General features: G+C 38.5%; 1 protein-coding gene and 1 long non-coding RNA gene across 5 annotated transcripts; one reads left to right on the top strand and one right to left on the bottom strand.

Annotated features, from left to right (window-relative positions):
- Nucleotides 1-786: 786 nt before the first annotated feature.
- On the bottom strand, nt 787-8,178 carry LOC116612452. 4 transcript variants are annotated; one of them, XM_032373164.2, is made up of 12 exons: nt 5,353-5,491; nt 4,683-4,708; nt 4,320-4,356; nt 4,143-4,168; nt 3,635-3,692; nt 3,000-3,034; nt 2,860-2,878; nt 2,350-2,375; nt 2,208-2,244; nt 1,850-1,884; nt 1,725-1,761; nt 787-1,614 (listed from the first exon to the last, which is right to left on the bottom strand). In XM_032373164.2, the coding sequence occupies exons 2-12, from the start codon at nt 4,706-4,708 to the stop codon at nt 1,552-1,554; spliced, it is 399 nt and encodes a 132-aa protein (XP_032229055.1). In that variant the 5' UTR covers nt 5,353-5,491; the 3' UTR covers nt 787-1,551. The 4 variants fall into 4 exon arrangements, 3 of the variants coding, with proteins under 3 accessions (XP_032229055.1, XP_032229054.1, XP_032229056.1); XM_032373163.2 differs by lacking the exon at nt 4,683-4,708 and having other exon boundaries at nt 5,353-5,553; XM_032373165.2 differs by lacking the exons at nt 1,725-1,761; nt 4,683-4,708 and having other exon boundaries at nt 5,353-5,553.
- Nucleotides 8,179-12,521: 4,343 nt separating this feature from the next.
- LOC125561937 lies at nt 12,522-13,921 on the top strand. The gene is made up of 2 exons (XR_007307647.1): nt 12,522-13,071; nt 13,232-13,921. It is a non-coding gene; the product is annotated as an uncharacterized LOC125561937 (long non-coding RNA).
- Nucleotides 13,922-15,344: the final 1,423 nt, after the last annotated feature.

Genomic DNA, 15,344 nt, shown 5'->3' with positions numbered 1-15,344 from the left:
TTCGTGACTCCTCAAACAATGCCAGAAATGTTTATCACTATTTTGGCTATTTATTCCACAGGTTTACCAACCAAATTGCTTTGTGATGTGTATTTATTCAGAATAAGCGGTATTTCTAACGTTTGAGCAGTTGAGGGTTCTGCGTTAAATACCGCTTATTCGGAATAAGTACACATGACAAAGCAATGAGAGTTTATTGTGACCTTTATTCTAGGATATAAGATAATTATAGGACAATTACAGGAGGTGATCAATCGTGAAAATATTCGAGCTAGTTACTGGGATTGACTGGAGATTGCCTGTGAGGTTGGTAAGCCTGTGTTTATTCGTTATTGAGTTTCATCAAGCATATATGAATCGAGCTTCTGATGTGCCGAATCAAATATACAATTTTTTTTTTCATTTTGTATGCAAGAAACTCCGCATGAGGTCACTTTACTAATCGCAAACTATTTAGCGCGACGTCTGAATCAACGTTGTACCCATTGTATTTGTGTCCATACAAGTCGACAATTAGATTCGGTACGACAGGAGCGCGACATATGAATCGGATTTTTGTCTCACTCTCGAGTACTACGTCGATTGACTTACAAACAATTTGAAGAAGAAAAAAAACTCAAAGAGCCAGACGTCGCCGAAGACGGATCGGGCAATTTGAGCTTTTGAAAAACTCAGTCGTGCAAATTATTTCCCAATCGAACTCGAAATTGTATGATTACCTATACAAACAATGATTAAAAACTAAAATAAAGAGTACAACAACCTAGACCATAATCATAAAACCAGTTTGTTATCGCCATTTATTTACAAAATAACAATCAAACTCTACACTCTGTAAATGTGCAGTAGTTTTCTTGCGAGAAGCAAGTGCCTAGAGATTTGAGAACAAGAAATTTCACACATAGTGTTGAGAACAAGAAATTTTATACATAGTGTTGAGAACAAGAAATTTCATACATACTGTTGAGAACAAGAAATTTTATACATAGTGTTGAGAACAAGAAATTTCATACATAGTGTTTCATGGGGTTGCGCAATGAGATACAAAAATAACTGTTTGTGTAATAAAAGCCAAATCAGCCATTAAAAAATGTGAATGAAAAAATACTGAATAAAGCACATAGCCATTTGCGGGAAAACTAGAAACAGAATCGTTTGGATTTTGACGGTAGAAAAGGCAACAAACTTTCACCCTATAGGGCGCTGAATGTGACCATATAATCATAAGTTTCAGGACAGAATCAATCGCGCATGGATTTGATTTGAATGTGCCACCATGCTTAAGCCGGTATTTCCCCGGCCAAAAAGTATTCATAAAACTATAAAAAGGAGGTAGTTACGTGTGCTCTCCCGCAAATGTCGTCGGCTGATTTTTTTAAAATCAATCTGCTATATAAAAGAAGATACAAATGGGAAAGAGAAAAATTCTATCAATTATTTTAGTCCATTTGTTTTGAAAGTCTTAAAAATCCATAATATACTTGCACTCATCGCGCAACCCCAAAAAGAAAAAGATACAAAAAGATGTGGCGCTTGTCGACTCTGGTAGGCTCAGCCGAACAACGCCCTTACTCGGCGCTTAAATCTTTGCCATCGGGAGGGCTTCTTGCGTGTCTGAAACACACAGAACAGCGTTTAAGCCATAAGAGATGGTCGGACTTAAAAAATAGTTGCGCCACTGAGATGATGTATTGCCTCTAAGAACCTGGGAAATAAATACTTACGGCCACCAAGAGCTGAGCATGCAAGCTCTCAATAACCCTGTCAGTGGAAAAACACAAATCAGAAACTTGAAAAATGTACATGATTATTTCTAAGAAACAAAACTAAGACTTAAATGGGTACTTACTCGTCTTTGGCAAGGTTGGCCTGCACAAGCTTAGTCTAAAAGGGAAAATCAAATGGAGTTATGCATTAGTGCGGTGCTTCTGATGTTTTTCTTGTTCTGATGATTTTTTTAGCATCATGGGTAATTGATCACACAGCCTTTACAATTAGATTGTCACTAATTTAACCTCTCATAAATATATATATATTTTTTGCAAATGGCTCTCAAATCGGCGTTTTAGAAATTTACACATTTTCCTTCATGTTCTAGCCATCCTTTATTTGTCCATGTGTTCTAGCCATCCGTTTGGCATTTCTGACTATTGGAATTGCTACGCCAAAATAGTGTTTAGTTTTATTTTCATTTTTAGACTACTTACATTGTCTCTCGTAAGCTTGTCGTTAGCAGCGGTCAGACTAAAATCAGACAGGAAAAGAGAAAGTATACCGAGTGAGTAAACGGAATGCTAAAAAGCAATTATAACACTATCTATAATTACATATGACATTCGTGATACTTACTCGGCGACCTGGCTTGTGCATTCAGCCTACAGATTGACAAGACAAATACAACACTGTCAGCGTTAGGAGTGAGATTTTACACATTGGCGATAGAGATGAATCAGGTGGGTTGATCCCCACCGCCCCCTCCTCCCCGGGCTCAGTTCAATTTGCAATCCAAATTGATGCCTTATAAAAATCAACCCCACACATAAACCAACATAAGGGCCTGAATTTGCTGTTCTATCTGAAGTCTCGTTTTGTAATAAAAACTAGCATTAAGGAAAAACCGCCGCCATCCTCCCACCACCTTAATGGACCTAAGCTTTATTTTCTCCCTGTATGTTCAGTAAAAAATGCCACAGAACAGTGGAAATTTGCCTAGTTCTTGCATGGATTATTAGAAGAAAAAAATGTGCCCCTAATTGAGGCCTCAAATGTTCCCCTCATTTGTCCATGTCCCAACAATGTCATTTGGCACTGTAATGTCCTGTAATGTCGGAGTTTTCATCATCTCAGCAGATTGCTCACCAGCTTAGACTCGACTTCCCTGAAAACGAGATACAAGCAGACAATTAGACGCCGTTTCATATCAACCTTTCAAACTATAAATAGCAGGTTCTTCACCTATTTATATTTGCAATGGTTACCATGGCGATAAGCGCACTTACTTTAGTTTGTCTTGCAGGACTTGTCGGTCACGTGCCTGTAGTAAAGCAAATATAAACAAATCAAGAAAATATCAAAAAAGTCACAAAATTTCACATTCCATAATTTGGTTTTGAGTCAAAATGTGAAGAATTGTCACACGACAGGTTGCGCTCGCAGACCCCCTTTGGCCGGCAGAAAAGGAGTCTTTCTTATCAAAGGATCGTCTATTATTATTCATGTTGATCGCGCACCCCCATCTGTATTTGCAAGTTTTAACATTTTGAAGATTGTAGAGACATGGATGCATTATTGGCAAAATATAGTATATTTTAAAAAGAACCGGCGCAGCTTTTTAATCAACGAAAGTATCTCTTTGGAGACGTACCGTATTTACTCGAATATTCAATTTTTCGACTCTCATCGGGGAAGGCGCATACATTTGATTATTAAGTTAATTACGTTGGTCAAGGTGGTAAAAATCGCTGGCTCACCTCGCACATTTCGGAAGCACGAAATTATCTCTTTGGAGACGTACCGTATTTACTCGAATATTCAATTTTTCGACTCCCAGACGGGGCGCCTTTTCGGGGAAGGCGCATATATTTGATTATTAAGTTAATTACGTTGGTCAAGGTGGTAAAAATCGCGGGCTCACCTCGCTCATTTCGGAAGCACGTGTAGCCTGAAGAAGGTCCGCGTACGCGTTCACAGATCTGAAACAGCACGAGAAACCACATGTTGACTTGACAAGCAATAGTAAATATAGTGTTCATCGGTATTTACATCAAGCAGATAATCAGATTCGCTTCAAATGTGACTGTCTTGCCCGATGGGATGGGGGGGGGGGGGGGGGGGAAAGGGAGACTCCGAAATAACCAGACAGGGATGATCGTCGGCTCGTCGGCAAAGATGATCGTCGGCTCGTCGGCAAAGTCGATTTCAACCCTAAGGAATAGCACTTTGGGTGTGGTCAACAGAAATTGTTACCCCTAAGAGATAGCAAATTGGGTGTGAAGGAATTTATAACCCTAAGAAAAAGCAGAACACTCCCGTGTAGATAATACCCAACAGCTGACGTAACCATGGATTAAGCCCCAGTCCCCTGGCTTGAGAGCCGAAGCGAAGTAATCGTGTAAGTCAGAAGGGAAATAACTAACACTTACGCTTTTCTCGTGTCGTTCAGAAGTTCCTGGAAAAAAAATCATATGTTAGTAATAATTATATTTCCTCAAAATTTTCCTATTTCATTTAATTTAATTTTCTATCACCAAAATGATTAATCTTGTTCAAAAGAACCTAAAAAATAGCGATGTAGAGAGTCATGTCAATCTTTTACTCACGTTTTCCTTGCAGACTTGCTGGAATTTCTCCTGTAGCCTATTCGTAAGGAAGAACAAGTCTTTATTATGAGCAAATACATATTTTCTCTATCAAGATTATTTCCTTTGTATAGTATTTTGACAGTTAATTGATTTTTTATTTACTTGCAATGTGTTTACATTATAATTCTCGTAAGAGAAAATTAAAGGGGGCCCGTTTAGTGTATTTTCTGCTTACGTAGATTTTATAGAATTCTAGAGTGATAAGAGAAATAGTAAACTCGACTTTGACTAGGTATCAAAACAGTAATTAAAACGTGTGTCAGGGAGTATAGTTTTCTGCATCTAGAGTGTCTGTGTCTCCGGACATTTAAATGGACGTACTTGGCGAACTCTTCTTTGATGTCCATCTGTCAACCAGAGGAAAAAAAGTAAAAAAAATTAAGAAATTCCGGCAACAACAACAAGGACTCACCACATTATAATTACGATCAACACATTAACATGACAACAATAAACAACAACAACTATACACAACAATGTAAATAAGATAAACAACACTAACATGGCAACGATACACAACAACAACACACAACAATATGAATAAGATTTACAACGCTCATATGACAATAATACACAACAACAACGAACAACAATATGAATGCAATAAACAGCATTAATAAGACGACGATACACAACAAGAACTATATGAATACAATAAACAGCATTAATAAGACGACGATACACAACAAGAACTATATGAATGCAATAAACAGCATTAATAAGACGACGATACACAACAGGAACTATATGAATACGGTAACCAGCAACAACAAGTACACTGTAACTCACAGCGATAAAAAACAATCATCATCATCATCATTATCATCATCATAACAACTAACTGCATTAACAGTATTGACCTTAAGGGGAATGATATTAATAATTGTCCTCCTCATTGGGAATACCCCTCCTCCTTAATCCCCCCCCCCCTTCTTAGTTTAGTCACTGTCTGCACATTTTCTTATTGGACTACTATTGTCAAATAACTCACCTCTTCGCCATCAGAAGCATCTTCCTTATCATCGTCCTTCTTCTCTTCCTCGGTGTCATGAGGATCTACTCTATCTTTTTCGGTCTTATCTTCCTCGTCCTTAGGTTTAGATCTGCCTTGTCATCGTCCTTCTTCAGGTTCAGATCTGCCTTGTCATCGTCCTTCTTAAGGTTCAGATCTGCCTTGTCATCGTCCTTCTTCAGGTTTAGATCTGCCTTGTCATCGTCCTTCTTAAGGTTCAGATCTGCCTTGCCATCCTCCTCCTTCAGGTTTAGATCGTACTTGTCGTTTTCTTCTCCCTCGTTCTCGTCCGGTTTACATTCCTCGTGTGGCAAGTCATCCGGTGGCTCGTTCCTATCAAGGTCCGAAAATTGTCTTAAAAATACTTGCTTAGAATCTTTAGGTAAAGGAGTTAAACTTCGCCCGGGTTTTCTTTTCATATTTAACAACAGTTGATAACATTGGATTGATTCAATGGATGCCTATCTAACAGCTAGATCTCTTATGTCAAAATCAGATTTCTCCTTTAAGGAGAACTCAAAACCGAACACTGATCCAAATGACAAGTGCCTTTGTTAACTATGATGGACAGCACCCCCCCCCCCCTTGTTGTGCACCCGCCAAAGAGCGCACTGCAAGTGACCCCGGGCTGAAACCTTATCTGATGGTATATTAACGTCGTTACTAAAATGTTCTACTTTTTGTAATCTAAAGTGTCTGGCTCATGTATTCTGAGTTTCCAGTTTCACTAAGGTTACGCAAAGGCTTGAAACTAAGGAGTAATTCTTGGTTTAGGGGACAAACTAATACTTATTTTGAAAAATCACGCGGATGATCAAAGAGACATTTCACATCTCATTTTTTCACATTTCATCTCTTTCAGAGGTCGTGTGTGTAAGTCGTGGCCCATGGAAATCCGTAGTTCCTTTAAGGTGACGAGTTGTAAAGAGCTGTTACTTATATATGTACACTCCTACTTACCACACAACTCCCTTCTCGGTCTGTAAAAAGAAACAAAACTTTTGGTCAAAGTTGACAAATCAGGCGCGTGCTCAGACCACCGAATCGAAATAAATCGAGTGTCAATTTTTAACTTACTCCTCCATATTTCCAAGGAATCGATTCTGTTTTCCGCTTGTCATATAAGACATCAAGTGGCATGACCTCATATACGCAAAATGGAGCGGTTTGCAACTACAGTGCGATTTCATTTGCACGTGCGTCGCGCCTCGCCGATTATTTTAATAATCGATATTAAAATATCTAATTTTGATTTCAGGATTTTCAAAATAAAAGCATTGGTGCTTATGTTCGCCAAAATTCAGATCGATCGCACGCTTTGAAGGGGCTATTAAACGGGTTACAATTTGAAAGAATTTTTTAAAAAAAATTCCCGTGAGAAGCCTTAAGTATAAGCTTTTTTCAGTATAAGTCTTCATTCAGTTAGAATTATTTTTAACATTATTTTATTTGATCTTAAAAGGTCATCGATATATGGATCCATTTAATCATCGGATAAGAATAACAATGAAAAGACCACAAAAGAGACTTACCGTTTCCATTTCAACTTCAATCGCTAAATCTTCTAAAATGAGAGAAATAGAATGTATGTAGTTGGCAATTAAGCTATAGTGGTCTTATAGAAAAAACAATTCTACAAAACACATTAAAATATTAGCCTACAAATCTAGGTTTATCAAAGGGTCGTAAAATGATAAGTAGCTCACTATGGACTAACAGCAAACATAATGAATAAATCACTTTTTGTATTTTTATTATAAACCCTCCCTTCAAGTAGTAATTACTTTCACTTTCGCGCGTGCGAATTTCCACATGATCAAAAACTCAAACTATAAATATGTCGCCACGAGATAGACCATTTTTTCTTAGGCCGAAACGTGCCCCGGCTAAGCGAAGCCACTCAGTTTAAGGGATATTTCTCTCGCCCGCATATTTTCGTTAGACAATTTTATGGTGCTCATCTTTTTTTTTTGCTGAAAAACATATTACATGGGCGCGCGCATGTTGTTTCTTCAACATCGTATATATAGTTGATTGACAGAGCACTTTCAAATAATTTCGAGCTTCCTCCAAAGATCGGGATAATCATTATCGATACCCTGGATACAAACGTTTGTACTACTTACCGTGATGTGACATTTCTTAACTAAAGATGTCACGTCAAAAAAGTTATATATTCCTCGGAGCGTTTTGACAGCGCATTAGCGCTAATTACAATTGATGACCCAACACGCGCATAATTTTAGAAAACCACTTAGAACAGATATTCTGGAATTTCTGCAAAAAGGTCATGTAAGAATAGGAAAAGACGATACTTGATCTTATTACAAATATTACGTGAATATTTCAATGAGTCTTTGTGCTAACTTAGTTTTCTCTATACCCTTTGAGCGACCTTGCTGTTTCTTTACGATAGGCGCGCATTTCGTTTTCATGTTCACTAATGAATATGCCTCAAAATGCAACCATACGTTGTTAAGTTTCAAATTCCTAATGATTTAAATGCATATCAATCACATGGAAGCCGTTTTTCTAAATGGTCTAAGAGCCTGGGGTGAGCGCGCGGGAAATCTGAGAAGTTCTAATAACGCTAGGGCCCGGTCCTGTTGCAAAACGCCGGCCCACAAAATCGTAGTAAACATGAATCACTGCAAGTTTACCTGAAAATTCTCGATTCATACAGTTCTACGGCGACAAAAAGCTAAAAAATGATTGAAGCGCACTACCAAATTAGCCTAGTTGAGATAAAATTATTTGAAGTTAAGGAAACTAGAAATGTCTATATAAGACAACAAAACCTAAAAAAAAAAGGTAAAAAAAAGGTAAAAAAAAGGTAGAAGTTGACTTGTTTACCCAAAAAGTGCTCTCCTGGTCAAAATAGTGCTCCCAAACCCAAACTGCGCTAAAATAGTTCCGGGCACAATCTGGAAAGGCCTACTACTGACTGACTGTACCTATGGAGCTATGCGGCCGCTCTGGCTCTCTGATAAAAAGTATAAAACGGTACAATACATGAAGTACCTACCTAAGTGGCCATTTATTTGATCGTCGCCATGTTTCAAGTTCGGTCCGTTCGTCCCGATGAAAACAACCTATTGAGTCATGTTATACGTCTTATCGATCGCGAACAGTGGAGAACGTCCTCCAATACCTGTGAATCTATACTCTTGATCGACCCAACGGCCATCTATGTGGGCGAATTGAACGGTAAACCAATAGGTTTTGTTGTGTTTATGAAGTACAATGACGCTTATGGTTTTGTAAGTGTGTTTATCATCGAGGCTGATTATCGTGGACACGGTTACGGAAAGCAACTCTTCGACGCCGCTATAAGTGCCATCTCACATCCACAAAACATGGCGCTATCTGCTGTTGATTCAATGGTCCTTAAATACAAGAAACATGGATTTGAGCCTCTCTGGCTTCTGCACGACTACGACATCAAAATCGAGATTGCTTTGCAAGCTCTGAATCGTGGATTTGCATCAATCCCTCAATATCACGCTCAAATGGTGGATCAGTTATATGATGATTCACTTATTAATTACGACGCTGAAGTTTTTGGACATGAGCGCAAAGAGTTCCTGAGGTATTTTATTCGCTCGTGTAATGGTTTAGCAAGGATGGCTTTAGACACCGCGGGTAATATTGTCGGCTACCTTGCCACAACAGAAGCCATCAACGAAAAACATGGCTATATAGTCGGTCCACTTTATGCAGATTCTATTGATGTTGCTGCCGTCATGTTGATCTCTCTTTTTGAAGCTATCCTCTCTAAACACGGCAATGAACGGCAAGTACGTGCGCCTAACATTTGCGTGATTATCCCGCAAGTAAATCCTGAAGCCAAGCGACTTGTCGACATGATGGGCGGAACTTTACTCGACACACAAACTTTTTCTGCCACAAATGGTAACCCGAAAGGCTGTCTGAGTAAATGGTTTGCTATAAATAGCCCTATTCTTGGCTGAAAGGCCTAATTTTATATAGAAACACATTTTTAGATGTTGCGTGTGCCACGCAAAAAGGCCATGGGCTATATAATGTTTATCCTCGCTCTCGGATTCATAGATCAGACGCGCGCACGAATATCCAATCAGAAAGCAGAATCAAAAAGCCCAAACCGTCGCGATCTCGTACCAGAACAATGAATACAATACACCAAAAGGAAGAAGTCTTATTAAAGACGAAAATTTGGCAGAGTCGATTTCCAGTTTTTGGTGTATTGTAATCAGAAAGCAGCAAATAGAAGCCAGCGAAGTGCAACCCAAATGTCCCACAAATTGTACAACATGTCGAATGAGGTCAGTGAGTCCTGCCCGGAGTTATTTAAGTGCACCAGTCCCTTACATTCAACTGAGGAGTTCCAAATAAGAAATTTCAAAATCACTCAAAATTGGTTTAAAGTTAGCCGCTGGTTCTCTTATCATGTTTAAAAAGTTTGAGTTACATACAATAAATATTTTTCGAGAAATTCCGAATTTCCGCCGATTTGGGGGCATTTTTCACCTTTCGTAAAAAATCGCAAAATAATCTTTAAATATACGCGGAATTACAAATAGCGATACAGATCCTTAGAAAGGAGTTGATAAGGTATAAATCGAGTGGTTTCTTTACTTTTTCCGGCAAAAAAAAGTATATTTTATTGCTGTCTAAACATGTCAATAAAAGATGTCGACTTGAATAATAGCATAAATTTGGGGCTTATAAAACCGATGGTACATGGATTTTCGCAGAGATTTTGCACTTTAAGCAAACATTGGTGTTATTTCTTTCGATTCAGCAAATAAAAAATTGGGGGAATCAAATTCCCGAATTATAATGAAGCCGAACGCAACCCCATGTCGAGCTCAAATAACACGCGATTTTCTTGAAGGCCGTCTTTATTAAATACACATACCTGTTTGTACAGGAGACAAACCACAGATAATAAACTCTACCCTTACTGTATACTAATCTCAGATGCTGTATAATTGTCTTGGTTCATCCTTGGAAGTTACTGGAAGTCAATAAAGACATTACAATAAAAAATATTTGCTATTTTGTACAGACTTCAGTTCAGAACACCTGCCGGAATGGCAAACTTTGAAGGATTTGTTTGGGTTTTAAAGTTTCTTTACGCTCAACTGAAGTAAAAGATATTCAAACACGTCAGTTCTTACCTTCTGCCAAGAGGTTTCTGGGGGAAAAGCCGATTTGTAAGATTAATTTCAATGAAAGGTCAAGTACTTGACCACGAGTCTGGTTTCAGATGACAACTGATCAGCGGTCTACCAGATGAGAATGCGTGAATTTGCAAAGGAAACCCAATAAAAAGAATAGTTCAACTAGTCGGCTTGCAGTTTTTATTCTAGATTGTTTCTTATTTTATGTTCTTCATTCTATAAAAAAAAACATATTAATGATGCCAAAATTATTTTAAAAAGATACCGTAGGAAACACCAATCGAAGAATAAAACACAAATACCACAAGCAAACATGCTTCGTTGACATTAGGGCATAAGCTGAAAGAATTGTCACACTCCCTCAGAGCGGCATCCTGTTACAGTAACACCTCCGTTAGCCAAAAAGGCTTTAGGGCAACACAAAGAGATCACATGAGGCTGCTTCTTATAAAATCAGGCAAGCATAAAATTGTAATTCAGATGATGCTTGATATTTTTCTTGATCATGACTACCTGTGATTACGCTGTTTGCGTGGGTGGTCCTTGTGGACCTAGTGTCGATTGCTCGAGCAATTCAAAGTGCGCTCTTAAACTTTAAACTGAGTTTGAACTTCTTCTTGCTAGAGCTGGTAAGTGAATCATGATTTAACGACCGGAGTATTTGTTAAGCGCGCGCGTAGGTGACTCTTGAAACGCAAATGTAATCACAGGTAGCCCAGGCAATGGTTGCTTGTTCGTAGCTCGGAATTCGGCTGTCCTGAGAGGGGACGAGTAAAGCGACGACGAGTGAAATGAGTTCTCTAATAAAAATCTGACTACCCCCGAAAGAACAAAGAGGGATTTTTTATGCCTTTGCAGTATCTTCACGGGACTTTTATTGTCGGATTTGGCTACGTACCAGGGTTATCTAGCTTATGCTTTATAGTTTCGTCTACAAATAGCACGTCAATTGGGAACCGAAAGTGGACCCTCGGCCGTTGTGGGCGCACACCCTGCATCCCCCCTTACCCCCCCTGGGCATATTTTGGGGAGTCCCTATTTCAACTCAACTTCCCGTTTCGTAGACTCGACTTATTTATCGCGCACCTCTGCTTTCCTTATATTAGTTTATGTCTGTTATGTGTGTTCCGATGTTTGTGTGTGAGTGGGTGTGTGTGTGTATGTGGGGGGGGGGGGGGGATATGCGACGGAGATTTCTTTTTCATAACGGACTTTGCGCAAAAGTACAGACTAGCTCACAGGCTAAAACATCCCTCGCATTAAAACAATGTCAATCAGCATTATATCTTTCGTTTAGCGAAAGTATTATTTTACCCCTCAAACACGGGGAGTAGATCGTCGTCTGTATCGGAATCATAGACATGTTCATTCAATCTGTCGCAAGCTCCAACTGATTTTGTAACCCTTTTCCAGGCAGTCTTGTTGGCATTGCACAGTTGTTGTTCTTGTTATATCAAGCAGAGTAGCCAATAACGAGTTAATGTTCTCACGGCAATCTACGATTGTGCTTGTGCAGAAAGGAAGTAGCCCATAGAGGGTTACTGTTCTAACGGCAATCAACAGTTTACATTGATTTAACTGACAGCTCAGTGGTTGGACAGAGTGATATTTGTTTTCTCTTGCTACAAAGTAGCGAAGCAGCCCATTTAAAGTCACTATTCTCACGGTAGTTGCCGATTTTCCAGCTACCGATTTTTCAAACTACTTCAGTCACCTGGAGCAAGTCCGTAATGAAAAACAAACTCTGTCCCACCGGCGACCAGCAACAACGGCACACTTACCCTAGGGACTCCCACGCAAAAGGTAAAACCTTTAAAAGAAAAAGTCGACAACAACGCAGATTTATGTTTTTAGAACGATATTTCGGCTGGCCAATACCTGCCTTCTTCAGCTTCAGGTTATAAATGAGTTACAATGGCATGTTACAGCTAGTATATGTACAAAGTGCATTGATGATTAACTAACAAAAGGTAAAAATAGTAATTGAGTAAGGGGTGACTTATGGAAGATGGTAAATAGGGTGGTGTGGATTACTAAGTAACTAAACGGTTTCTTCACATATGTTTGTGTATTAAAAAAATAATAAATAAAAATAACCCGGTCCGCCGAGGCCTGGTCCGCGTAGGTCCTGTCTTCATTTTACAAAGACCCGCTCCCATTATTGATAAAAATTTCTGAAGTAATCAAGCAGTGCTCATGCGCACACAACTAATATGCAGATAAACGTAACGTATACAATTTTTACTCTTACGCCTAAGTTCTTTACCAAATCATCAGATGTTTTTGAAAATAGACAAACAAGACATGATATCGCCTTTTTTTTAAATATGATTTTCTAGTAAAGAAAGACTAGGACTCAAAACGGTATGTTCTTATCGGGATTAGGATACCTGTGGAAAGTCACGCATTTTCATCTGGCAGACCGCTGATCAGTTGTTGTCATCTGAAACCAGACTCGTGTTCAAGTACTTGACCTTTGCATTGAAATTAATCTTACAAATCGGCTTTTTCCCTAGAAACCTCTTGGCAGAAGGTAAAAACTGACGTGCTTGAATATCTTTTACTTCAATTGAGCGTAAAGAAACTTTAAAACCCAAACAAATCCTTCAAAGTTTGCCATTCCGGCAGGCGTTCTGAACTGAAGTCTGTACAAAATAGCAAATATTTTTCATTGAAATGTCTTTATCTTCCAGTAACTTCCAAGGATGAACCAAGACAACTATACAGCATCTGAGATTAGTATAATTTCTTATTTGGAACTCCTCAGTTGAATCTAAGGGACTGGTGCACTTAAAATACAGACGTTTATAGGGGTTTTCCTGCGACTTGAAAAATAAAACATAGTAACCTAACATGATAGAAACTTGTCTTGTTGTCCAAGCTTGGTGAAAATCTTGTGAGAATGAAGCATAGAAATAGATAACTACGAGTTTGATTGTTGAATGGAAACGGCACGAATCCAGCTTAAAATACGAAAAATTGGAAATGATAAGACAAAGCGGTGCTTTCTACGGTAGGTACTAAGTGTTTATGTGTTTTCAAACATATTTTTGTCAACTTGCAGTGATTTAAGTGCGGGGAAAATCATAAGAGAAAGCCGAATTCGCTGTTTACGACCGACTTCTAACTACAAGTTTTATCGGCAAACGTCAAGATTTACAGCAAAAATACAAACGACAGTCTCATTCCTATATGTAATTGAAGTAGCCTAATATCAAACACAAGTTTAATGGTAGGAATTACAGTGCTCTTGTAAGTGGTTCGTTTGCTTTTTGTTTTTCGTTTCTTCGTAGCACATTTTACGTGTTTTTCTACAATTGAGTCCCAACTCTACACTAAAAGCGGCCGGGCAAAGAAAACAGGGCTAGCACTTTCTACGCTGACCGGAAAATGCTTATTTGCTTGTCCAGATTCGCAGAAAAATATCTCAAACCAATCTTTTTCGGCGCCGATTGCCGACTTTTTGTGGGACATTTGTGGGACCACATGGCTGTTATTGCACCATCTCTTTCCTGATTGGCTATTCGTGCGCGCATGGATTTACATGTCGGATCTATGATTGCGCGGAGCCCCATAGGTATATTCTTGGGTTTCAGTCACGTGACTTTTGGCGGGTGAATTTACTTCCGGTGATGAAGGCAGGTATTGGCCTGCCGAAATATCGTTTTAAAAAACATAAATCTGCGTTGTTGTCGACTTTTTCTTTTAAAGGTTTTGGTCAAAAACAGCAACGCGCGAGCATGGCAGCTGTAGGCGAAAACCAGGTTTCTCCCGTATTTTCCAATTATTTTCTCTCTTTAAGTCTAGATATTCGATAGCAATACTTTCAAGAGATGTGTTATTGTAACGGAGTTAACCCCTGCATTCTAAAAAAGTAGATTTTTCAACAGATTTTCAACTTTTATCCTTTACTCGTCTTTCGCTTGCAGTCCTTTTTATTCTTCAAACGAGATGAAAGCTTACAAAAACATGCAGTCCTACAACGTTTCGTTTGTGGATGATTGAAAGACCTCGGTATTAAACGGATGAAAAATGATTGTCTTCTGGTAAGTGTATTTATTATGTTTTTTTCGGCGAAAAACGCGATAATTTTGCGAAAGGATGAAAATTTGATTTCTCTACTTTGCCCTGCAAAACGGCAGGGGGAAAATGGTACATTCACACTTAAATAAATTGCAAGGACCAGCATTATTACTCAAGAAAAAAAGCTTTATTAAGGCTATTTAGTATCCTGAAGCTCATTGCTTCTGTACATTGGGTACATGGTTATTTTAAATTCCTAGATTTAATTGTATTACATAAGTATCTTACTCTATGAGCTTATTTTGTCGATACATTTGCTATGTCGATTTAAAATTTCTTATAACATGTACACTGTAATTACTGTAAGTAAAGTCCATTTTCTCAGAATACATGCAAATTTCACCTTCTGTTATCAAAATAAACCAAGATGTGATTATTACAATATTCATAATCAATAACATATTTGTTATTGTCATGAATATTGGGGTATTCTATTGTCTTTATTTACAGGCTGAAATTATATTGCTTCCAAAATTATTAAAGGGGGAGGGGTTACATTTCCCACCACCCCCTGCTATGGTGCTGTACAATTCCATTTTCTGGTAAATTTGACAGTATTGCAGAATTCTAGTGAAGGGGTTACCTTCTATATTTTTACATTGTTGTCTTTTTGATGTGGAAATGGTTGTAAGCATGATATACAGTCACGTACCTAGGATTGGCTGAGGGGGGATGTGCAGTCATAGGTATAGGTATATTGAAAAAGGATAGTTAAAAATAAGA

This window comes from Nematostella vectensis, chromosome 4, assembly GCF_932526225.1.
Source record: "Nematostella vectensis chromosome 4, jaNemVect1.1, whole genome shotgun sequence".
Lineage (NCBI taxonomy): Eukaryota > Metazoa > Cnidaria > Anthozoa > Actiniaria > Edwardsiidae > Nematostella > Nematostella vectensis.
This window is presented reverse-complemented; position numbering and strand designations above follow the sequence as displayed.

Coding starts and splice junctions, on each gene's coding strand:
- LOC116612452 (XM_032373163.2), bottom strand. CDS start 5,411: ATGACACCGAGGAAGAGAAGAAGGACGATGATAAGGAAGATGCTTCTG. Junction 4,357..5,352: donor ATGCTTCTGATGGCGAAGAG/GTGAGTTATTTG, acceptor CCTTACGAATAG/GCTACAGGAGAAATTCCAGC. Junction 1,885..2,207: donor ACAAGCTTACGAGAGACAAT/GTAAGTAGTCTA, acceptor TTTCCCTTTTAG/ACTAAGCTTGTGCAGGCCAA.